At 46.7% G+C, this 24,911-nt stretch overlaps 1 protein-coding gene across 1 annotated transcript in view; it reads left to right on the plus strand.

Annotated features, from left to right (window-relative positions):
* The first annotated feature begins 761 nt into the window (after window positions 1–761).
* The window catches only part of LDLRAD2 (low density lipoprotein receptor class A domain containing 2), a 35,291-nt gene continuing 11,141 nt past the window's right edge, over window positions 762–24,911 (plus strand). The window contains exon 1 of the mRNA XM_074975190.1: window positions 762–1,451. Coding sequence (XP_074831291.1) covers window positions 1,370–1,451 — 82 coding nt within the window. The 5' untranslated portion in view covers window positions 762–1,369. The remainder of the gene's footprint in view (window positions 1,452–24,911) is intronic.

The following is a 24,911-nucleotide window of genomic DNA, read 5'->3' on the forward strand; positions in this document are numbered from 1 at the left end:
AGTGGCTTAGTCATTATGCAAGGTAGCCTATTTCCCCTTGTTTTTTCCAACCCTCCCCCCAGACGTTCTTGTTAAACCCTGGATTTGTGCTGGAAATGGCCCACCTTGATTATCATACACAATGTAAGGAGAGTGGTCACTTTGGATAAGCTATTACCAGCAGGAGAGTGAGTTTCTGTGTGTGGGGGGGGGTGTGAGAAAACCTGGATTTGTGTTGGAAATGGCCCACCTTGATTATCATACACATTGTAAGGAGAGTGGTCACTTTAGATAAGCTATTACCAGCAGGAGAGTGAGTTTGTGTGTTGGGGGGGGGGGTGAGAAAACCTGGATTTGTGCTGGAAATGGCCCAACTTGATTATCATACACATTGTAAGGAGAGTGATCACTTTAGATAAGCTATTACCAGCAGGAGAGTGGGGTGGGAGGAGGTATTTTTTCATGCTTTGTGTGTATAATAAGATCTTCTACACTTTCCACAGTATGCATCCGATGAAGTGAGCTGTAGCTCACGAAAGCTTATACTCAAATAAATGTGTTAGTCTCTAAGGTGCCACAAGTCCTCCTTTTCTTTTTGCGAATACAGACTAACACGGCTGTTACTCTGAAACCTTCCTTAAATGGATACCTTCTCCCACCTCCCTTGCAAGGTTAAAGCTGCCTGGGCCTGTTCTATGATTTTCCTCTTTATGGCCTGGATTCAGCCAGGTGCTTCAGCATGTGCCTCCCTTGAACGGTCTGTGTAGCTCCATTGATTCGATGGGAGTGCTCAAACACCTCATGGAATCAGGGCCTCAGCAGTTTCCATCAGTTCTAAATCAGTCCTGAGCCCATCGTTTTCAGCCTGGATCTCCCAATACCTGTCTTGTTAATGCTCTGGCACATCCATGCCTCATCCTCACCGGCTAGATATTGTCCATGTTGGTTTGCTGTCACCACATAGATGCCTTTTAGTCTCGTAATGGATTGGAGGTTCCTGGAGCAGCATGTTTTATTGTTCCCCCTGGCTCTTCTACTGCTCCGTCAAATTCCCATAGTTGCCATGGCTACCCAACCAACACAAATCCTGACCGTAAAAAGCGGAGTGAAGCAAGGACAAAAGTAAAGCTCTAGGAGTCATTGTGCCCAGACAAGAAAGAGAAAAGTCCTCTGCCTTTTAATCAACAACCGGGGCTGCTGCCTTTCACTATGAGCAGATCAGCTGCTTCCCTTTGTTCCCATGTCACAGCAACCTCCAGCTTGATTTGCTCACTGAAAGCTAGAAGGTCACCACACTCCTCAGTCTACCAGCTGCTGCTGGCCTAGCCAGTACTTCCTCACGTCTCTCTGTAGCTTGGGATTTGGGGCTCCTGAAAAAGAAAACACAAAGATGAGGGGACACTTGCATATGCTATCAAAGTGGCTGATTCTGCTGAACTTCATGGCATTGGAGGTCTCATCCATAGAAACAGGTATGGTGTTTTTCCAGACTGCTTCTTTTGCTCCCCAGCTGGGCTGATCCAGAACTCGAGCTCTCTATTTGGTTTACTAGTAGAAACCTGACTTTACACTTGAATCTAAAGCGCATATCTGACGTACACTGTAGCCACACTCCTTCCTACCTTTGCATAGGTGAGAGCTAAATGGTTTCACTAGGATGGGGAGAGATATGTTCATGGCCTATACAGAAGCTGCTATTTTTCCTGGTTTAAAAGGCAGCTGCATAATGCTGAATGATTCATATGATCTAAGGGGAGACAGGCACCTGTGGCTAGCAGGTGACCATCAGTAGTTTCCCAAATCATGATTGGCTGTGCCCCTGTGTGTATTTGCCTGTGTGAACTCACTGCTAGTTGCGACCTTTCTAAGCATGGAAGACATTCGGCACACTTCCAGGGCCCTGATGTTGTGCTGAGTTGTGCAATGACACGTTGGCATTCACACACAGCTACTTGACAGACTGTTTGCAGTTAATATTTTTTCTAGGGTGTTGAGGCCAAACTCTCATTCACAGTGCAAGAAGAATCACTGTTATCATCATTCCTGTTTCACTTCTGCAGGTGCAAATCAGGAGTAACTGCTCTAATTAATGGAGTCCACCAGTGTGGAAAATCAGGCCCAATGAGTCCAGCCAGGCAGTATGAGTCCTACATGGCATCTTCTGTCCAGGGAAACATGACTGAGTAGGTAGAACCTCTTAACTTGCCTTGGAACAAAATTCTCCCCTCTGTTCTGCAGCATGGGTAAGAGATCCACAGTGTGGACCGGAGAGCAGTATTTTGACCTTAGTCCTGTGGCTGAATGCAGCCCTCTCTCACCCTTGTGCAGCCCCAGTAAGCTGTACAAGGAGCTTGTACGGGTGTGACCAAGTGCTGCATTTGGCTCTCTGTCACATCCAGGTCTGGTTAGCCAAGACAGTGCAGGTCTTAGCTGCACCATACACAGAAAGCTATCTATTGTCCATTGTGTAGCTGTATTGCTAGAATTATCAATACCTGTCTTACCATAGAGAATGAGCGCATTCATTGCATGTAATTCACCAGCCCAGTAATCTTACTGGCCTAAGCAAATGTTAGTTTGGAAGGGGTGGCTCCCCATCAGGAGGTGGAAACATGAAAAGGGAGTTTCTACAGTGGAGTCCAGGAGTCAAACCCTTTGGCATAGGAGCGGTAGGTGCTTTCTTGTGTTGGATTTAGTACTTTAATACCCATGAGGAAAAGTGGGGAAGTGTTTCGAGGTGATGGAGGAAATTCACTGAAACCCAGAGGAAATGGGTTGTGATGGAAGTTCACTTTGCAGAGTTGTCTCATGCCTTCCCTTCCTGTGGGAACTGGAATGAACCGGGGCCAACAGACAGAAAGAGACATTTTCCTCAAGGAAGCATCTGAGAGGGGCACAGGCTACACTGGGAGGAGAGGACGGAGGTGGGTGCCTATATGCTGGAACTGCCACACCCCCTGGCTCGAAGTAGTTTCCATGATATACAGGTTTTACCGTTTGGTTCAATGGCTCTCAGCACTCCCACTATACACGTTGTTCCAGCACGCCTGGGTGGGCGGACAAGGGCACATGGACCCCAGGAGAGTTTGGAGTGCCCTCGTCACCATGTCCTATCCTCTGGGTAACTCTGTGAGTGCTGGCTGCCCCACACTGGGCACCAGAGCACAGCACAGAATGTTTCACCCATTCCAGATTTTCTCTGCTGTAATGGACTTGCTGTAAAAAACAGAGGGGGAATCCTGGCCCCATAGGAATTTTTGCCATTGATGTCAGTGGAGCCAGGATTCACCCAGACATGGACCCGAACTGGCACCTCCAATCGAGTCCCCTCTGTGTTTCAGATGGGGTTGGATTCTTCTAGTTCAAATTCCCACCCAGCTGAAATTTTATGAGAACAGCTGGTCTTGTGTGAGCTGCCCCACTCAAGATGGCTCAAGTCTCACCAGGTCAGACAGTTTTACATGTTTTGGGCCAAAATATTATGAGATCAGTTTTTGAGATTTCACTGAGTCAAATCCAGACACAAGTCCTAATCCTGATTTGGCTTTGACCCTAAACCCTAGCCTAAAACAATGCCAGAGCTAAAAATCTGATCTGCTTCTCTGTACCCAATATCATCCGGACAATCTAAACAACACCCCCCTTCAGTGCTGGGGGATCACCGCTGAAGGCTTTGGAGGAGCCAAGCCCTCATCCCTCTGCAAACTAAGCTCCACTGTACTACTTCAAAGGGTATTTCAACAGCAAGCTGCAGGCTTGTTTCTCCAAAGGAGCTGTCTCAGCCAATGATTTCAGATGTAATTGGATTATAATCACCTGCATAGGACACAAGATGTTTTGGCATCAAGGAGACACGGCCCTTTGGCATTGACAAGCAGGAGAGCTGGAATATGCTGGCACTGTAAAGTGCTTCCCCGGTGCTTCCCAGACGTGTGGGCTCCCAGAGGCACAGAGCAGCATTGTTCGGGTCTGTGTGTGTGTAACTGCAATGCCATGGCAGGGAACATGAGCTGATTCTGTGTGTGCTTAGCCCCAGTGGGCTGCTCCCTTGTGATTTCAGGGTAACAGTCAGAAGGCCCATTAAATGAGCCCCTGGTAATTTGATAGGTTTCAGAGTAGCAGCCGTGTTAGTCGAGTCTTGGAGTACACTACAGGGGCAAACCTTTTTCTTTCTGCTCAGCCGGACCAGTGGTGCGGGTTCAGGGCTGACCATCCCACGGTACGGCAGGGGGCTGTTAGGAGCTGGGAACTTTTCTGACTTTCTCCAGGGCCCAGTCTACCTCCCTGAGGTGGGAGAGACTTTGAAAACTGCAATTCTGCTCCCCACAATTTGCCTTGAGCTTCTCCTCCCCCAGGAGGGAGAGCTGCCCTCTGTGCCCCACAGGTGGAGCTGGGAAGACACTGGCACCAGCAACTGCATTGAGGAGGCAGTGGACACCATCCATTGCACCTCTTTCTCTCCTTGTGAAGAACCCGAGACAGACAGAGCTGGACACGCCCACTCGGAAATTGATGTCCAGTTCATGGAGCCAGCTAAGTTTTTAAACTAAGGGCTGGGGGAAAGTCAACAGGTGTGGAGGAGCACATGGTTCAGACAGAGACATCCCTTAGGGGAAGATCTATTAATGGAGATTCTTTATGTCCTTGTAAGGAGGAGAGGATGGAAGATGATAAAATAAAGGCAGGATCTGATAAGAAACAGTCAAATGAGAAAAAGTCCCATTCAATTACATCACATAATGGCAGACAGCTAAAAAGTGACAAATTTTTAAGTGCTTATATACCAATGCTAGGAGTATTTTCCACAGTATGCATCCGATGAAGTGAGCTGTAGCTCACGAAAGCTTATGCTCAGATAAATTGGTTAGTCTCTAAGGTGCCACAAGTCCTCCTTTTCTTTTTGTGAATACAGACTAACATGGCTGTTACTCTGAAACCTGTCAAAATGCTAGGAGTCTAAATAATAAGATGGGTGAACTAGAGTGCCTTGTATTAAATTAAGATATAGATATAATAGGCATCACAGAAACTTGGTGGAATGAGGATAATCAATGGGACACAGGTTTCAGAGTGGTAGCCGTGTTAGTCTGTATCAGCAAAAAGAACGAGGAGTACTTGTGGCACCTTAGAGACTAACAAATTTATTTGGGCATAAGCTTTCATGGGCTAAAACCCACTTCATTAGATGCATGCAGTGGAAATTACAGTAGGAAGATATATATATATACAGAGAACATGAAAAAATGCCATACCAAATCTAACAAGACTAATCAATTAAGGTGGGCTATTATCAGCAGGAGAAAAAAAACTTTTGTAGTGCTAATCAGGATGGCCCATTTCAAATAGTTGACAAGAAGGTGTGAGTAACAGTAGGGGGGAAATTAGCATGGGGAAATAGTTTTTAGTTTGTGTAATGACTCATCCACTTCCAGTCTTTATTCAAGCCTAATTTAATGGTGTCCAGTTTGCAAATTAATTCCAGTTCTGCAGTTTCTCGTTGGAGTCTGTTTTTTTGTTGAAGAATTGTGACTTTTAGGTCTGTAGTTGAGTGTCCAGAGAGGTTGAAGTGTTCTCCGACTGGTTTTTGAATGTTATAATTCTTGACATCTGATTTGTGTCCATTTATTCTTTTGCGTGTTGTGACAAAGTTCCTCCTCTACCTTGGTGGGTCTTGCGCTTATTGGCGGATTTGCTCACCTCGGAGATTCACAGCAGCCCTCAGTTTGGCCGTTTTTGTGAACCCACAGTCCAGGTCAACTCCTCCTGTGTTGGATCAGGAGTTGGGAGGTTTGGGGGAAACCCAGGCCTGCCCTCTACTCCGGGTTCCAGCCCAGGGCCCTGTGGAATGCAGCTGTCTAGAATGCCTCCTCGAACAGCTGTGCGACAGCTACAACTCCCTGGGCTACTTCCCCATGGCCTCCTCCCAAAACCTTCTTTATCCTCACCATAGGACCTTCCTCCTGGTGTCTGATAATGCTTGTACTCCTCAGTCCTCCAACAGTATGTTTTCTCACTCTCAGCTCCTAGTGCCTCTTGCTCCCAGCTCCTCACACGCGCACCACAAACTGAAGTGAGCTCCTTTTTAAACCCAGGTGCCCTGAGTAGCCCGCCTTAATTGATTCTAGCAGCTTCTTGATTGGCTGCAGGTGTTCTAATCAGCCTGTCTGCCTTAATTGTTTCCAGAAAGTTCCTGATTGTTCTGGAACCTTCCCTGTTACCTTACCCAGGGAAAAGGGACCTACTTAACCTGGGGCTAATATATCTGCCTTCTATCACTCTCCTGTAGCCATCTGGCCTGACCCTGTCACAGTAGAGACTGTCCAGTTTGGCCAATGTACATGGCAGAGGAGCATTGCTGGCATGTTACTCACACCTTCTTGTCAACTCTTTGAAATGGGCCATCCTGATTATCACTACAAAAGTTTTTTTTCTCCTGCTGATAATAGCCCACCTTAATTGATTAGTCTTGTTAGAGTTGGTATGGCAACACCCATTTTTTCATATTCTCTGTATATATATATCTTCCTACTGTATTTTCCACTGCATGCATCTGATGAAGTGGAAAATACAGTCTCTAAAGTGCCACAAGTACTCCTCATTCTTTTCGATGGGACACAGTAATATCAGGGTACAAAATATATCAGAAGGACAGAACAGGTTGTGCTGGTGGGGGAGTGGCACTATATGTGAAAGAAAACGTAGAATTAAATGAAGTAAAAATCTTAAATGAACGAAACTGTACCATAGAATCTCTATGGATGGAAATTCCATGCTTGAATAATAAGAATATAGCAGTAGGGATATATTACTGACCACCTGACCAGGATGATGATAGTGACTGTGAAATGCTCAGAGAGATTAAAGAGGCTATTAAAAAAAAAACCTCAATAATAATGGGGGATTTCAACTATCCCTGTATTGACTGGGTACCTGTCACCTCAGGACGGGATACAGAGATAAAGTTTCTTGACATCTTAAATGACTGCTTCTTGGAGCAGCTAGTTCTGGAACCCACAAGGGGAGAGACAATTCTTGATTTAGTCCTAAGTGGAGCACAGGATCTGGTCCAAGAGGTGAATATAACTGAATCGCTTGCTAATAGTGACCAAAATATAATAACATTTAACATTCCTGTGGTGGGTAGAACACCTCAGCAACCGAACACTGTGGTATTTAATTTCAGAAAGGGGAACTATGCAAAAATGAGGCAGTTAGTTAAACAGAAATTTAAAGGTACAGTGACTGGAGTGAAATCCCTACAAGCTGCATGGACACTTTTCAAAGACACCATAATAGAGGCCCAACTTAAATGTATACCCCAAATTAAAAAACACAGTAAAAGAACTAAAAAAAGAGCCACCGTGGCTTAACAGCCATGTAAAAGAAGCAGTGAGAGATAAAAAGGCATCTTTTAAAAAGTGCAAGTCAAATCCTAGTGAGGTAAATAGAAAGGAGCATAAACTCTGCCAAATGAAGTGTAAAAATATCATTAGGACGGCCAAAAAATAATTTGAAGAACAACTAGCCAAAGACTCAAAAAGTAATAGCAAAAAAAATTTTTAAGTACGTCGGAAGCAGGAAGCTGCTAAACAACCAGTGGGGCCATTGGACAATCGAGATGCTAACGGAGCACTCAAGGATGACAAGGCCATTTCAGAGAAACTAAATTAATTCTTTGCATCGGTCTTCCAGGCTGAGGATATGAGGGAGATTTTAAACCTGAGCCATTCTTTTTAGGTGACAAATCTGAGGAACTGTCCCAGATTGAGGTATCATTAGAGGAGGTTTTGGAACAAAATGATAAATTAAACAATAGTAAGTCACCAGGACCAGATGGTATTCACCCAAGAGTTCTGAAGGAACTCAAATGTGAAATTGCAGAACTACTAACTGTAGTTTGTAACCTATCATTTAAATCAGCTTCTGTACCAGATGACTGGAGGACAGCTAATGTGACACCAATTTTTTAAAAGGGCTCCAGAGGTGATCCCAGCAATTACAGGCCTGACTTCAGTACCGGGCAAACTGGTTGAAACTATAATAAAGAACAGAATTATCAGACACAGATGAACATAATTTGTTAGGGAAGAGTCAACATAGCTTTTGTAAAGAGAAATTATGCCTCACCAATCTATTAGAATTCTTTGAAGGGGTCAACAAGCATGTGGACAAGGGGGATCCAGTGGATATAGTGTACTTAGATTTTCAGAAAGCCTTTGACAAGGTTCCTCACCAAAGGCTCTTAAGCAAGCAGTCATGGGATAAGAGGGCAGGTCTTCTCATGGATCAGTAACTGGTTAAAGGATAGGAAACAACGGATAGGAATAAATGGTCCGTTTTCAGAATGGAGAGAGGTAAATAGTGGTGTCCTCCAGGGGTCTGTACTAGGATTCATAAATGATCTGGAAAAAGGGGTAAACAGTGGGGTGGCAAAATTTGCAGATGATACGAAAGGCTTTGAGCCGGGGCAAGTGCTTCAAGCCAGCAGCCCTATAAAAAAGCAGCCAGTTGCGAACCAAGAGAGCTGCGAACAGAGGAGAAGCAAACAGAGGGAGTTTACCTGGGAACCATCCGTGAGGAGCTACAGTGAGTGCTGCATTAGGGGGCTGTGTTGTGAGCTGGTGGGGTGAATATCTGAGTGTCTATCTGCTGTGACTATTTGTTTGACTGGTGCTCGTTGCATGGACTGTTTGACCGTGTGTTTGTTTGTTTGAAAAGTGTGAATTGGGAGTGCTTTGTTACAGGTGGGCCTTGAGTGGTTGATTGGAGGGAAGGCTTTGAGCCAGCAGCCTTGTAAAAAAGCAGCCAGTTGCGAACAGAGCGAGCTGCGAATAGAGGAGAAGGAAACAGAGGGATTTTGCCTGGGAGTTCGCCTGCGGGGGGCGCCCCCACAGATTTTTTGCCTTTCAGGCTTCTGTGAGCAGTAAATACAACATCTGAAGAGGCTCTTAGAAGGAAGACAATATAGATAGTGAGCGATCAGCTGTTGTGACATGCACAGGATGTGCCCTGTTTGTCTTTCTCCCAGAGGACAGAAGCGATTTCATCTGTACAAAATGCAAGTTGGTCTCCATACTGGAAGAGAAGGTTAAAGGATTAGAGACCCAAGTATCAACCCTGCGTTGCATCAGAGAAAACGAAGACTTTCTGGATAGAAGTCAGTGTTTGGTACTGCAGGCACAGCATGCTGAAGAATCTGAGAGGGCAGTGCAGAACGGGGAAGAAAATTGGCAGCATGTGACCTCCAGAAGAAGAAAGAGGCAAATCCATGTACACCCAATGCAGATAGAGGTAAGAAACCGTTTTCAGGCTCTCTGCACAGGTACTATAGCGGAGAATGGTTTGGAAGAGCCATCTGAGGGAAGAGATCAGAAGGAGACCCCATCGACCAGAAGGCATGGGATGCATTCTCCTAGGAATGGGGGTTCCACGACCACCACTCCCAAGAGGAGGAGATGGGTGGTGGTGGTCTGGGAATCCCTCCTAAGGGGGACGGAGTCATCTATCTGCCGACCAGACTGGGAGACTCGAGACGTGTGCTGCTTGCCTGGCGCTAGAATTCAGGATGTGATGGAGTGTCTGCCGAGACTGATCAAGCCCTCGGACCGGTACCTCTTCCTTCTTCTCCATTTTGGCACCAATGATACTGCCAAGAATGACCTTGAGTGGGTCACTGCAGACTACGTGGCTCTGGAAAGAAGGATAAAGGAGTTTGAGGCGCAAGTAGTGTTCTCATCTATCCTCCCTGTTGATGGAAAAGGCCCAGATAGGGATCATCGAATTGTGGAAGTAAATGCGTGGTTATGCAGATGGTGTCGGACAGAGGGCTTTGGATTCTTCAACCATGGGATGTGGTTCCAGGAAGAAGGATTGCTAGGAAGAGATGGGATCCACCTAACGAAGACTGGGAAGAGTATCTTTGCAGGCAGGCTTGCTAACCTAGTGAGGAGGGCTTTAAATCAGGTTTGCCAGAGGATGGAGACCTAAGCCCTGAGGTAAGTGGGGTAGTGGGATACCAGGAGGAAACATAAGGACGAGGGTGCAACAGGGGAGGCCTCCTGATTCCTATTGAGAAAGTAGCGCAATCGGCTAGTTATCTTAGGTGCCTGTACACAAATGCAAGAAGCCTGGGAAACAAGCAGGAAGAATTGGAAGTCCTGGCACAGTCAAGGAACTATGATGTGAATGGAATAACAGAGTCTTGGTGGGGTAACTCACATGACTGGAGCACTGTCATGGATGGGTATAAACTGTTCAGGAAGGACAGGCAGAGGAGAAAAGGTGGGGGAGTTGCACTGTATGTAAGAGCAGTATGAGTGCTCAGAGCTCCAGTATGAAACTGGAGAAAAGCCTGTTGAGAGTCTTTGGGTTAAGTTTAGAGGTGAGAACAACAAGGGTGATGTCATGGTGGGTGTCTGCTATAGACCGCCAGACCAGAGGATGAGGTAGACGAGGCTTTCTTTGGACAACTAACAGAAGTTTCCAGATCACAGGCCCTGGTTCTCATGGGAGACTTCAATCATCCTGACATCTGCTGGAAGAGCAAAACAGCAGTGCACAGACAATCCAGGAAGTTTTTGTAGATAATAATACCTCTCAGATACCGTTTTTCATCCACAGATCTCTACGCACAATGTTGGGGACAACTTCCTGGTGCAAGTGCTGGAACAACCAACTAGGGGCCGTGATCCTCTTAACCTGCTGCTCACAAACAGGGAAGAATTGGTAGAGGAAGTAGAAGTGGATGGCAACCTGGGCAGCAGTGACCACGAGATGGTCGAGTTCAGGATCCTGGCAAAAGGAAGAAAGGAGAGCAGCAGAATATGGACCATGGACTTCAGGAAAGCAGACTTTGACTCCCTCAGGGAACTGATGGGCAGGATCCCCTGGGAGGCTAATCTGAGGGGGAAAGGAGTCCAGGAGAGCTGGCTGTATTTTAAAGAAGCCTTATTGAGAGAGCAGGAACAAACCATCCTGATGTGCAGAAAGAATAGCAAATATGGCAGGCAACCAACTTGACTTAACAGAAATCTTTGGTGAGCTTAAACACAAAAAGGAAGCTTACAAGAAGTGGAAACTTGGACAGATGACTAGGGAGGAGTATAAAAATATTGCTCAAGCATGCAGGGATGTAATCAGGAAGGCCAAAGCACAATTGGAGTTGCAGCTAGCAAGGGATGTGAAGGGTAACAAGAAGGGTTTCTACAGGTATGTTAGCAACAAGAAGTTCAGGGAAAGTGTGGAACCCTTACTCAATGGGGGAGGCCACCTAGTGACAGATGATGTGGAAAAAGCTGAAGTATTCAATGCTTTTTTTGCCTCAGTCTTCACAGACAAGGTCAGCTCCCAGACTGCGGCACTGGGCATCACAGTATGGGGAGGAGGCGAACATCCCTCAGTGGTGAAAGAACAGGTTAAGGACTATTTAGAAAAGCCGGACATGCACAAGTCCATGGAGCTGGATGCAATGCATCGGAGGGTGCGGAGGGAGTTGGCTGATGTGATTGCAGAGCCCTTGGCCATTGTATCTGAAAACTCATGGTGATTGAGGGAGTTCCAGCACGATTGGAAAAAGTCTAATATAGTGTACATCTTTTAACAAGGGAAGAAGGAGAACCCAGGGAACTACAGACTGGTCAGCCTCACCTCAGTCCCTGGAAAAATCATGGAGCAGGTCCTCAAGAAATCCATTTTGAAGCACTGGGAGGAGAGGAAGGTGATCAGGAACAGTCAACATGGATTCACAAAGGGCAAGTCATGCCTGACTAACCTGATTGCCTTCTATGATGAGATAACTGGCTCTGTGGATATGGGGAAAGCGGTGGACGTGATATATCTTGACTTTAGCAAAGCTTTTGATACGGTCTCTCACAGTATTCTTGCCAGCAAGTTAAAGAAGTATGAACTGGATGAATGGACTATAAGGTGGATAGAAAGCTGGCTAGATTGTCAGGCTCAACGGGTAGTGATCAACAGCTCGATTGTCTAGTTGGCAATCGGTATCAAGCGGAGTGCCCCAAGGGTCGGTCCTGGGGCCGGTTTTGTACAATATCTTCATTAACGATCTGGATGATGGGATGGACTGCAGCCTCAGCAACTTTGCAGAAGACACTAAACTGGGGGGAGAGATAGATATGCTGCAACTGGTTATAGTGGACAACCTTGGTTCGAGTGATCATGAATTAATTCAGTTTAAACTAAATAGGAGGGTAAATGAAAACACGTCTGCAACTAGGGTCCTTGATTTCAAAAGGGCAAAATTTTAAAAATGAAGGGAATTAGTTTGACTGAAAAAAAATGGTTTCTGACCTTCCATAACTGGTGTTTCATAGATTCATAGATATTAAGGTCAAAAGGGATCATTATAATCATCTAGTCTGACCTCCTGCACAATGCAGGCCACCGAATCTCACCCGCCCACTCCTGCAATAAACCTCTCACCTATGTCTGAGCTACTGAAGTCCTCAAATCATGGTTTAAAGACTTCAAGGTGCAGAGAATCCTCCAGCAAGTGACCCGTGCCCCATGCTGCAGAGGAAGGTGAAAAACCCCCAGGACCTCTTCCAATCTGCCCTGGAGGAAAATTCCTTCCCAACCCCAAATATGACAACCAGCTGAACCCTGAGCATGTGGGCAAGATTCACCAGCCGGATACTCAGGAAAGAATTCTCTGTAGTAACTCAGATCCCACCCCATCTAACATCCCATCACAGGCCATTGGGCCTATTTACCATGAATAGTTAAAGATCAATTAATTGCCAAAATCATGTTATCCCATCATACCATCTCCTCCATAAACTTATCGAGTTTAATCTTGAAGCCAGATAGGTCTTTTGCCCCCACTGCATCGCTTGGAAGGCTATTCCAGAACTTCACTCCTCTGATGGTTAGAAACCTTCATCTAGTTTCAAGTCTAAACTTCCTGATGGCCAGTTTATATCTATTTGTTCTTGTGTCCACATTGGTACTGAGCTTAAATAATTCCTCTACCTCTCCGGTATTTATCCCTCTGATATATTTATAGACAGCAATCATGTCTCCCCTCAACTTTCTTTGGGTTAGGCTAAACAAGCCAAGCTCCTTGAGTCTCCTTTCATAAGACAGGTTTTCCATTCCTCGGATCATCCGAGTAGCCCCTCTCTGTACCTGTTCCAGTTTGAATTCATCCTTCTTAAACATGGGAGACCAGAACTGCACACAGTATTCCAGGTGAAGTCTCACCAGTGCCTTGTATAACGGTACTAACACCTCCTTATCTCTACTGCAAATACCTCACCTGATGCATCCCAAGACTGCATTAGCCTTTTTCACGACCATATCACATTGACGGCTCATAGTCATCCTGTGGTCAATCAATACTCCAAGGTCCTTCTCCTCCGCCGTTACTTCTAATTGATGCGTCCCCAGCTTGTAACTAAAATTCTTGTTATTAATCCCTAAATGCCTGACCTTACACTTCTCACTATTAAATTTCATCCTATTACTATTACTCCAGTTTACAAGGTCATCCAGATCCTCCTGTATGATATCCCGGTCCTTCTCTAAATTGGCAATACCTCCCAGCTTTGTATCATCCGCAAACTTTATTAGCGCACACCCACTTTTTGTGCCGAGGTCAGTAATAAAAAGATTAAATAAGATTGGTCCCAAAACCGATCCCTGAGGAACTCCACTGGTAACCTCCCTCCAGCCTGACAGTTCACCTTTCAGTAGGACCCGCTGCAGTCTCCCCTTTAACCAATTCTTTTGCCAACTTTCAATTTTCATATTGATCCCCATCTTTTCCAATTTAACTAATAATTCCCCATGTGGCACAGTATCAAACGCTTTACTGAAATCGAGGTAAATTAGATCCACTGCGTTTCCTTTGTCTAAAAAATCTGTTACTTTCTCAAAGAAGGAGATCAGGTTGGTTTGGCACAATCTACCTTTTGTAAAACCATTTTGTATTTTGTCCCATTTACCATTGACCTCAATGTCCTTAACTACTTTCTCCTTCAAAATTTTTTCCAAGACCTTGCATACTACAGATGTTAAATTAACAGGCCTGTAGTTAAACGGATCACCTTTTTCCCCTTTCTTAAAAATAGGAACTATGTTAACAATTCTCCAGTCATATGGTACAACCCCTGAGTTTACAGATTCATTAAAAATTCTTGCAAATGGGCTTGCAATTTCATGTGCCAGTTCCTTTAATATTCTTGGATGAAGATTATCTGGGCCCCCCGATTTAGTCCCATTAAGCTGTTCGAGTTTCGCTTCTACCTCAGATATGGTAATATCTACCTCCACATCCTCATTCCCATTTGTCACGCTACCATTATCCCTAAGATTCTCATTAGCCTCATTAAAGACTGAGACAAAGTATTTGTTTAGATATTGGGCCATGCCTAGATTATCCTTGACCTCCACTCAATCCTCAGTGTTTAGCAGTCCCACTTCTTCTTTCTTTGCTTTTTCTTATTTATATGGCTATAGAACCTTTTACTATTGGTTTTAATTCCCTTTGCAAGGTCCAGCTCTACTTGACTTTTAGCCTCTCTCACTTTATCCCTACATGTTCTGACCTCAATAAGGTAGCTTTTCTTGCTGATCTCTCCCACCTTCCATTCCCTGTATGCTTTCTGCTTTTTTTTAATCACCTCTCTGCGATGCTTGTTCATCCAGCTTGGTCTACAACTCCTGACTATGAATTTTTTTCCCCTTTCTTGGGATGCAGGCTTCTGATAGCTTCTGCAGCTTTGACTTGAAGTAATCCCAGGGCTCCTCTGCCTTTAGATCCATAAATTCTTCAGTCCAATCTGCTTCCCTAACTAATTTCCTTAATTTTTGAAAGTCAGCCCTTTTGAAATCAAAAACCCTAGTCGCAGATTTATTTTTGTTTATCCTTCAGTTCAGTTTGAACTGAATTAGCTCATGATCGCTCGAACCAAGGTTCTCCCCTACAACCATTTCTTCTATGAGGTCCTCACTACTCACCAAAACCAAATCTAAAATGGCATCCCCTCTAGTCGGTTCAGCAACTACTTGGTTTTGGCTATCGCATCTAGGAACATCTGAGCCCTATTATTATTACTAGCACTCGTCCTCCAGTCTATATCTGGGAAGTTAAAGTCTCCCATGATCACGCAGTTTCCATTAGTATTTACTTCATTAAAAACACTAAAGAGGGCTCGATCCATATCCAGATCGGATCCCGGCGGTCTATAGCACACCCCGAGCACTATCCCAGGGGGGCTCTAGTAGTTTTCTTCCCCAATGTGATTTTTGCCCAGACAGACTCTGTCTTATCCATTCCATCGCTTCTTATTTCTTTACATTCTACCTCATCATTGATAGACAATGCTACTCCACCACCTTTACCTCTATTTCTGTCTTTCCTAAACAGCACATACCCTTCAATACCTGTAGTCCAGTCATGACTGCTGTTCCACCGTATTTCTGTTTTCCCTAGAATATCTGGTTTCACTTCCTGCACCAGTAGCTCTAGATCCTCCATTTTGTTACCGAGGCTCCTCGCACTGGTGTACAAACATCTTAATTTTTGCTGTTTGGCCTCGCTCACATGCTTTACCCGATTAGGCACGGTCATTCTACAGCCAGTATGACCTATTAGACTGGTACCCACACTGCCCTTCCTCCTCATGTCCATTCTCCTACCCACAGCTGTATCCTTTCTTACTTTGTTTTCTTCCCTCTCAATGTTAAAATTCGTCGTGGAGATTACCTGGACATCTCCCAACTATCTCCACCAAATTCCTAGTTTAAAGCTCTCTTAATCAGTTGTGCCAGCCTCCATCCTAGAAGTCTGTTTCCTTCCCTACTCAGATGAAGTCCATCCCGAGAGAACTGTCCTCTGTCCATGAATGCCTCCCAGTGGCCATACATCCCAAAGCCCTCCTTATATCACCACTGCCTGAGCCATCTGTTGATAGTCATAATCTTGTCGCACCTTTGTTGCCCTTCTCTAGGAACAGGCAGAATCCCACTGAAGATCACCTGAGCCTCAATCTCCTAAAGCATCTTACCCAGCCTGGCATAGTCTCCCTTGATACGTTCCAGCGAGAATCTACCGGTATCATTTGTTCCCACATGAAGGACGATCAGTGGATTCTTTCCTGCTCCCTTTAGGATCCTCTTCAACCTCAGGTCCACATCCCGTACCTTAGCACCTGGAAGACAGCACACCCTTCTATTCTCTGGATCAGCTCTGGTTACAGGCCTTTCCATTCTTCTCAGTAAGGAGTCCCCAATCACATAGACCTGCCTTTTCCTGGTGACGGTGCGATTCTCCGGTCTATCCCCTGTTCCCTCTGGCTGCAAGTTCTTTCCATTCCTATTCTCCCTTGTAATGCTCTTCAAGCCATCCTGTATCCTCCTGGGACTCATATTTGGTATAGTCTCCATTGACTCTTCCCCTTTTTATATAGGACTAGCAGCTCTTCTCTTCTTCCTTGCCCTTCCACCTTCAGTGACCACCTGCTAAGCCCCTTCTTCATTTTCCAACTCTGCAAACCTGTTCTTGAGCTCTATTTCTCCTTCACTAGCCCGTCTTTTCCTCTGCCTGGTTCTCTTAGTCACATTCTTCCACTGTCCGTTTTCTTCACCCAGCAGTCTCCCCTCAGAGTTCTTCGGTCCTGCTTCCATCTGCAAGTCTGCTCTTTTCCCTTCAACCGCCTCATGTCTTTGCTCCATAATCCGCTCAAACCCCATTCTAAACTCAACCAGACTTTCCACCTGCACCTCCAATCCTTGGATCTTTTCTTCCATCAGCTCGATCAGACAGCATTTCATGCAGAAAAAACTCTTGCCAGGTCCCCCCTCCAGGATCATGGACATACCGCAGCTTCCACATCCAGTCATCTTCATAGTGTCTTCCACTACTTGGGTCACTTCCACTGCTGCCTCTGTGTCTGTCATCGCCTTCCCACCTAAATCCTGTTAATCTGGGAAACACAAACCCCACCCAAACACCACCACCCGCAGCAAAACAAACCCCAAACAAGCCCCGCAACACGAACTCCCCTTTCAAACTCCCACTCAAACTCCCCTGTTTACAGCTCTGTTTGCTGGCTCCTGGGCTGCTGGAGCTGTCTGTGCTTGCTCATGTCCATTCCAATGTGTTCTTCAAGATGTGTTGCTTATGTCCATTCCAATGCAGCTGCGTGCTCGCCCCAAGCACCATCACCGGAAAGATTTCCCCTCAATGGTATCCATCGGGTCGGTTCTGGTGCCCCCTGGAGTCGTGCCCTCATGCTGTGGTATATAGGGCCCTGCTGACCCACCGCCCCCTCAGTTCCTTCTTGCCAGCTAACTCCGACAGAGGAGCAGCAGAGGGGAGGGGGTTGGTATGGACATGAGCAACACATCTCGAAGAACAACAGTTACAGAAGGTCAGGAACTGTTTTTTCTTCGAGTGCTTGCTCAGGTCCAGTCCAATGTAGGAGATGCCCAAGCAGTTCCATAGCTGGAGGGTTCGGAGTTCATTGGCATGCTGATTGTAGCACCACTCAGCCAAAGCCTGCATCATCTCTAGCTTGCTGGGTGATGGCATGTAACAAGAAGGGTTTCTTCAGGTATGTTGGCAACAAGAAGAAAGCCAAGGAAAGTGTGGGCCCCTTACTGAATGAGGGAGGCAACCTAGTGACAGAGGATGTGGAAAAAGCTAATGTACTCAATGCTTTTTTTGCCTCTGTTTTCACTAACAAGGTCAGCTCCCAGACTGCTGCGCTGGGCATCACAGAATGGGGAAGAGATGGCCAGCCCTCTGTGGAGATAGAGGTGGTTAGGGACTATTTAGAAAAGCTGGACGTGCACAAGTCCATGGGGCCGGACGAGTTACATCCGAGAGTGCTGAAGGAATTGGCGGCTGTGATTGCAGAGCCCTTGGCCATTATCTTTGAAAACTCGTGGCGAACGGGGGAAGTCCCGGATGACTGGAAAAAGGCTAATGTAGTGCCAATCTTTAAAAAAGGGAAGAAGGAGGATCCTGGGAACTACAGGCCGGTCAGCCTCACCTCAGTCCCTGGAAAAATCATGGAGCAGGTCCTCAAAGAATCAATCCTGAAGCACTTACATGAGAGGAAAGTGATCAGGAACAGTCAGCATGGATTCACCAAGGGAAGGTCATGCCTGACTAATCTAATCGCCTTTTATGATGAGATTACTGGTTCTGTGGATGAAGGGAAAGCAGTGGATGTATTGTTTCTTGACTTTAGCAAAGCTTTTGACACGGTCTCCCACAGTATTCTTGTCAGCAAGTTAAAGAAGTATGGGCTGGATGAATGCACTATAAGGTGGGTAGAAAGCTGGCTAGATTGTCGGGCTCAACGGGTAGTGATAAATGGCTCCATGTCTAGTTGGCAGCCGGTGTCAAGTGGAGTGCCCCAGGGGTCGGTCCTGGGGCCGGTTTTGTTCAATATCTTCATAAATGATCTGGAGGATGGTGTGGATTGCACTCTCAGCAAATTTGCAGATGATACTAAACTGGGAGGAGTGGTAGATACGCTGGAGGGGAGGGATAGGATACAGAAGGACCTAGACAAATTGGAGGATTGGGCCAAAAGAAATCTGATGAGGTTCAATAAGGATAAGTGCAGGGTCCTGCACTTAGGATGGAAGAATCCAATGCACCGCTACAGACTAGGGACCGAATGGCTAGGCAGCAGTTCTGCGGAAAAGGACCTAGGGGTGACAGTGGACGAGAAGCTGGATATGAGTCAACAGTGTGCCCTTGTTGCCAAGAAGGCCAATGGCATTTTGGGATGTATAAGTAGGGGCATAGCCAGCAGATCGAGGGATGTGATCGTTCCCCTCTATTCGACACTGGTGAGGCCTCATCTGGAGTACTGTGTCCAGTTTTGGGCCCCACACTACAAGAAGGATGTGGATAAATTGGAGAGAGTCCAGCGAAGGGCAACAAAAATGATTAGGGGTCTAGAGCACATGACTTATGAGGAGAGGCTGAGGGAGCTGGGATTGTTTAGTCTGCAGAAGAGAAGAATGAGGGGGGATTTGATAGCTGCTTTCAACTACCTGAAAGGGGGTTCCAAAGAGGATGGCTCTAGACTGTTCTCAATGGTAGCAGATGACAGAACGAGGAGTAATGGTCTCAAGTTGCAATGGGGGAGGTTTAGATTGGATATTAGGAAAAACTTTTTCACTAAGAGGGTGGTGAAACACTGGAATGCGTTACCTAGGGAGGTGGTAGAATCTCCTTCCTTAGAGGTTTTTAAGGTCAGGCTTGACAAAGCCCTGGCTGGGATGATTTAACTGGGAATTGGTCCTGCTTCGAGCAGGGGGTTGGACTAGATGACCTTCTGGGGTCCCTTCCAACCCTGATATTCTATGATTCTATGATTCTATGTGACTTGAACGTGTGGATGGACAACCATGTCGCCGCTCTACAGATGTTGTGAATTGGAACCTGCGCCATGAATGCCACCGCCGATGCTTGAGCCCTTGTAGAGGAGCTGGGACCTTCACCAGCTCATGTCAAGTACAGATACAGGAAGTGATCCACGATTCTTGAAATTCTCTGGACCGAGACTGGGCAGCCTTTAAATCTGTCTGCAATGGCTACTAAAAGCTGAGCGGATTTCTGAAAGGGTTGAATTCTTTTTATGTAAATCTCCCCCACTGCAACTTGAGACCATTACTCCTTGTTCTGCCATCTGCTACCACTGAGAACAGTCTAGAGCCATCCTCTTTGGAACCCCCTTTCAGGTAGTTGAAAGCAGCTATCAAATCCCCCCTCATTCTTCTCTTCTGAAGACTAAACATCCCCAGTTCCCTCAGCCTCTCCTCATAAGTCATGTGTTCCAGTCCCCTAATCATTTTTGTTGCCCTCCGCTGGACTCTTTCCAATTTTTCCACATCCTTCTTGTATTGTGGGGCCCAAAACTGGACACAGTACTCCAGATGAGGCCTCACCAATGTCGAATAGAGGGGAACGATCACGCTATGTTGCAGTTGGATTCCCCACTGATCCAGTGGCAGACCACTCTGGCACTATTAGGGCCCTCGGTCAGGATCCGGTGGAGTTGGGTGGGCCTGGTCCCTCTCCCCCGACACTACTTCCCCTTTGGTGGCAGCCCCTGGATTTGGCCACTAGGCCATGCTGCCCTGCACTCAAGGACTGCTATATTGGCTCTGGCCAGTAGGCCACACTGCCCTGTGCTTGTGGGCGGCCATATTGTCTTGGGCCATTAGGCCACATAGCCAAAACCAAGAGCCGTCGCTTTGACTCTGGCCACTGGGCAACACTGTTGTGGGGCCCAGAACAGTCCAGTAGACTGTAACCGTGGTGTCAGCACAACCATGACCCACCCTGAAGGGGAATTGCAAATTTAGTATCTATATTTAAGAGAAGGAAAAAAAGTGAGCTGGGAAACTACAGGCCTGTTAGTTTTGACCTCAGCTGTATGCAAAGTCTTGGAACAAATTTTGAAAGAAAGTTAAGGACATAGAGGTAAATGGTAACTGGGATAAACTACAACATGGTTTTACAATAGATAGATCATGTCAGACCAGCCTGGCCTCTTTCTTTAAGAAGATAACTGATTTTGTAGACAAAGGAAAACACTTGATGCAGTTCCACATGGGAAATTACTAGTGAAATTGAAGAAGATTGGGTGGTTTGTTATTGTAGGGTTGCTGATGATGTGCACTGTGCTGTGTGCACTGGTTTGTTATTGTAGGGCTGCTGCTGCTGAGGTCCAGGCTGTGTACGTGCCTTTGTTATCACTGAGTTGGTCATGAGCGCTGGAAGGTGCATGCTGATTTGTCATTGTAGGGTTGATCATATATGAACAAGTTAAAAATATTTTTAAATGGTGAAAAATAATCCCTCAACAGCATGTGGCCCAGACCCTGCCTGCTCCTGGGGAGCAGAGTTTGGCTAATGCAGGGATGGAATTCGCTTGTTTTAATTGGCAAAGCTCTAGTGCTTTTACTCAGAAAGGAAAGTGATACCACTGTTGTTTTTTTTAATTTGCTTGCTGGGAAAACATGTCTGGAGGAGTGAGGCCCTCTGCAGAGTCTGGGAACGAAGTAAATACACAAGTTGTGTGCGCACTCAGATTCCAGCCTTGTGGGCCTCCTAGGAACTCCTGTGTTAAACGTCTGTGAGCTTTCTAGGTCTCCATGGGAGGGGCAGTGCGGGAGGAGGGTCAAAGGCTTGCAGAGATGCACTATAGCAGAGAGGTTGCTCAGAACCAGACACAGACTTAACCAGGGGTGAAAGTGAGCCGGTAGGGGCTGGTACCGCGTACCTGCAAGAACCTGCCCCGGCCCATACCCAGCCCACAGTAAAGCGTTGCCGTGGCAGCACTTGGATGTTGCTGTGCCCGGGGGGCCACTGACGGGGGGGGGCAGCAATGTTAAAGAGCTGCTAGAGCAAAGGACCCTGCAGCACTTTAACGTCCCTGCCCCTTTTGCCCCGCCCCCCCCCTCCCCCGGCCGCCGAAGGGCTGGGTGGGGGGCAAAGGAGCTGCTGCCCTGGGGCCGGTGATTTAAAAGGGCCCGGGGCTCTGGACGCCACTGCTGCAGTAACGGCAGCGGTGTCCGGAGCCCCAGGCCCTTTAAATCAACACGGGAGCCCGGGTGGCGCGGGCCAGGCGGCCTGGAAGGGGTGGCTGGGGGATGCTCACCCCCCCAGCCCTGCCCCTTCTGCCCGAGGCCCCGCCCCTTCTGGGGGCCGGAGCCGCCCCGGCCCTGTACCGGTAAGTGGCCTCAGTTACTTTCACCCTGGACTTAACTCACTGTGGGCAAGCGAAGCCAGATCTCCAGCAAAGGTAACGAGCGAGATGCAGAAGTCACTGGGTGAGGTTCTTTGAAAAATCCATGGCTCTGTGAAGTTGCAGGGGAGGGATCACTAAAGCTACTCTAATTCAAGCCATTGAGATATCCCTTGTCATGTTCTTCTGAACCAGATGTGGGCTGGGCACAGAGCATGCTTGTACCCCAGCTGTGTTCATCGTTAGATCCTTTAACGCTCCGCCAGGGCGGGCTAAGGTTAGCTTACGTAAAGTATGGCGCGCACAGTGCCGCCTAGTGGCTGAAGAATGTGGTGCAGTTTAGCATCCCATCACGTCTCCCCCTTGAAGTTCTACATTCCTACCAGTTACAGTATTTACACTGTTGCGCTGTCTTTGATGTTCAGTACAGATCAGTCCGTTCAGTGTCTCTGAATCGTACTGGTTTCTAATTACACAACCCGAATGCATAACGACTTGGTCATCTGGCTGTCCATTAGCTGCAGTGACTGGCTATGTTGGAATCCTTGAGTCCTCGTCTACTTGGTCTGCATCTGCCAGCTGCAGAGTTTGCTCTGTTGATTGTTCTTTGAGGAACAAACTGTAGATGTTGATGGTTTCTGTTGAACTCTACACTGTTAGCTCGATCACGTACGATCTGGGTGCTGAATTCTTTTTCTTCGCAACAGCTATTCCGTGGTGGGCAGGAGGGGCTGGAAGTGAGGGGGAGGTGCTGATTGGTGTGGCCACTGGTCGGCAGGAGGCGCTGGAGGGAAGGGGGAGATGGCTGTCAGTGGGTGCTAAGCACCTACCATTTTCCCCCATGGGTGCTCCAGCCCACACAGCTATCTATAAAATTAATCCAGTCCACACAGCTATCTCTAAAAATTCTCACATGCCCATATGCTTGCCAGGCACTCCTTGTTCATACAGTTTTTCTACTTCCGTAAGTGTGCAAGAGCAAAATGCACTAATTTCCACTCAGAGCCCTGTCGTTAAAACAATATACCACCGAGGCCACAGGTGCTTGCATCTGCACTGACCAGGGTGGGTTTGTTCACATCATAGTTCTTGAGAACTGGAGCTGTTGAAATCATTTCTTTTCCCTTTTTGAAGGCAATTTCTTGGTTTGGCCCGATAGCCAAGATGTCTTGAACTTGAACAGTTCGTTCAGTGATTTTGTCACTGAAGAAAGGTCTTATAGATATTGACCAAGGTAATGTACCATCCCCAATATACGTCTCAGTTTTGGTACGTTGATTGGTACATTCAATTCTAGAATTGCTTGTACTTTCTCAGGACTAGGACTGATTCCATCTTTCTTTATTGTTTGTTCCAAAAACTCCTTTGGGTTAGGTGGAAGATGGATTTTTCCTTCTTAGCTTCAGTCCAGAGTGCCTGATAAGGCGTAGGACTTTCTTGAGGGTTTTGGTGTGTCTTCCGTGGGAGTTCCACTGACCAGAGTGTTACAGATTCTCTCATTGCTTCAACAGGTGAGTTAGTGGTGACCTAAGTTCTGGGTTTATTTGTTTTTATGGCATTTCACATGAGAAGTGAGTCCAATCCTGGATTTGCAAATGCAGTCGCATGGCTTGGAAGTGTAGTTGCTGTTGAGGGGAAGTTTTGAGGTGTTAGCCTTATGAGGTGCTCTCTTCCCCTGCAAACACCTCACAAACCAAATGTGGACACAGCCTCATGGCACAGACCTCTACCTCTGGGTCTGTCCAGTGCAACAAGTTTCCAGGTTTTAATGTCTATCTTGCATGCTTTGAGGTTGGCCTTCAAGGTGTCTTTGTATATGAGGATGGATTGACCCTTAGAGCAGGTTCCTGTCTCAGCTGGCTGGAGAGCACTGGTTTTGGTATATGGGAAACCTCCATGCGCACCTTGTGTCCAACCCAGCGAAGCTGAGCCCTGATGAGCATTCTCTTGTGGGCAGGGATTTGGCACCTCTCAGTGACCTCTGTGTTGGGATCCTGCCCTGCCACTTGATGTTGCAGGTGGATCTTAGGCAGCATAGGTGGAAGCTCTTCAGCTGTTTAATGTGGTGTTCGTAGAACGTCCATGTGTTGCCCCATGGAAGAGTGAGGTGAGCACAACAGAGTGGTAGGTTTTTTATCTTGGTTCTGAGGCAGACTCCACGCTCCCTTTGGAGTTCATGGGTGAGCCTGCCAAATGTCAAGCTGGCCTTTGCCAGGTGCTGAGTGATCTCATCATCCAACATGGTACCCGGGCAGCAGAATTTCCTGATTGAGTTGAGGGGCGTGTTGTCAGTTGTGACGATGGGATCATGGTGCGGGTGGTCTGATGCTGGCTGGTGCATGACCTCTGTCTTTGTCAGGCTGAGTGTGAAACTGAAGCATTTTGAGGCATAGGAAGAATGGTCCACAATAAGCTGAATGTCCTCGAGTGTGTGTGTAGTGAGAGCACAGGTGTCAGCAAACAGGAGATCTCTTAGTAGCTGGAGCCATTACGCATCCTTGTTTGGTGCCATTGGTCAGTGGTTCTCAATCAAGGGTACGCAGAGATCTTCCAGGGGGTACATCAACTCATCTAGATATTTGCCTAGTTTTACAACAGGCTACATAGAAAGCACTAGTGAAGTCATAGAATATCAGGGTTGGAAGGGACCTCAGGAGGTCATCTAATCCAACCCCCTGCTCAAAGCAGGACCAATCCCCAATTTTTGGCTCAGATCCCTAAATGGCCCCCTCAAGGATTGAATTCACAACCCTGGGTTTAGCAGGCCAATGCTCAAACCACTGAGCTATCTCCCCCCCACAGTACAAACTAAAATTTCATGCAGACAATGACTTGTTTATATTGCTCTATATACACTGAAATGTAAGTACAATATTTATATTCTAATTGATTTATAATTACTAGCAAGTAGTTTAAGTGAGGTGAAACTTGGGGGTACACAAGACACATCAGACTCCTGAAAGGGGTACAGTAGTCTGGGAAGTTTGAGAGCCATTGCCGTTGGTGACAGGGAAGGCTTCTGATGAGTCTCCATAACCCTGCCCATTATGCCATCATGAAGTGAGCAGATGACAGCAATCCTCTTCTCTGGGCAGCCAAAATTATGGAGGAGTTTCCACAGGCCCTTGTGATTCACTGTGCCGAAGGCCTTGGTCAGGCCAGCAAACACCATGTACAGGTCCTTGTTCCGTTCAC

Source organism: Natator depressus, chromosome 18 (genome assembly GCF_965152275.1).
Source record: "Natator depressus isolate rNatDep1 chromosome 18, rNatDep2.hap1, whole genome shotgun sequence".
NCBI lineage: Eukaryota > Metazoa > Chordata > Testudines > Cheloniidae > Natator > Natator depressus.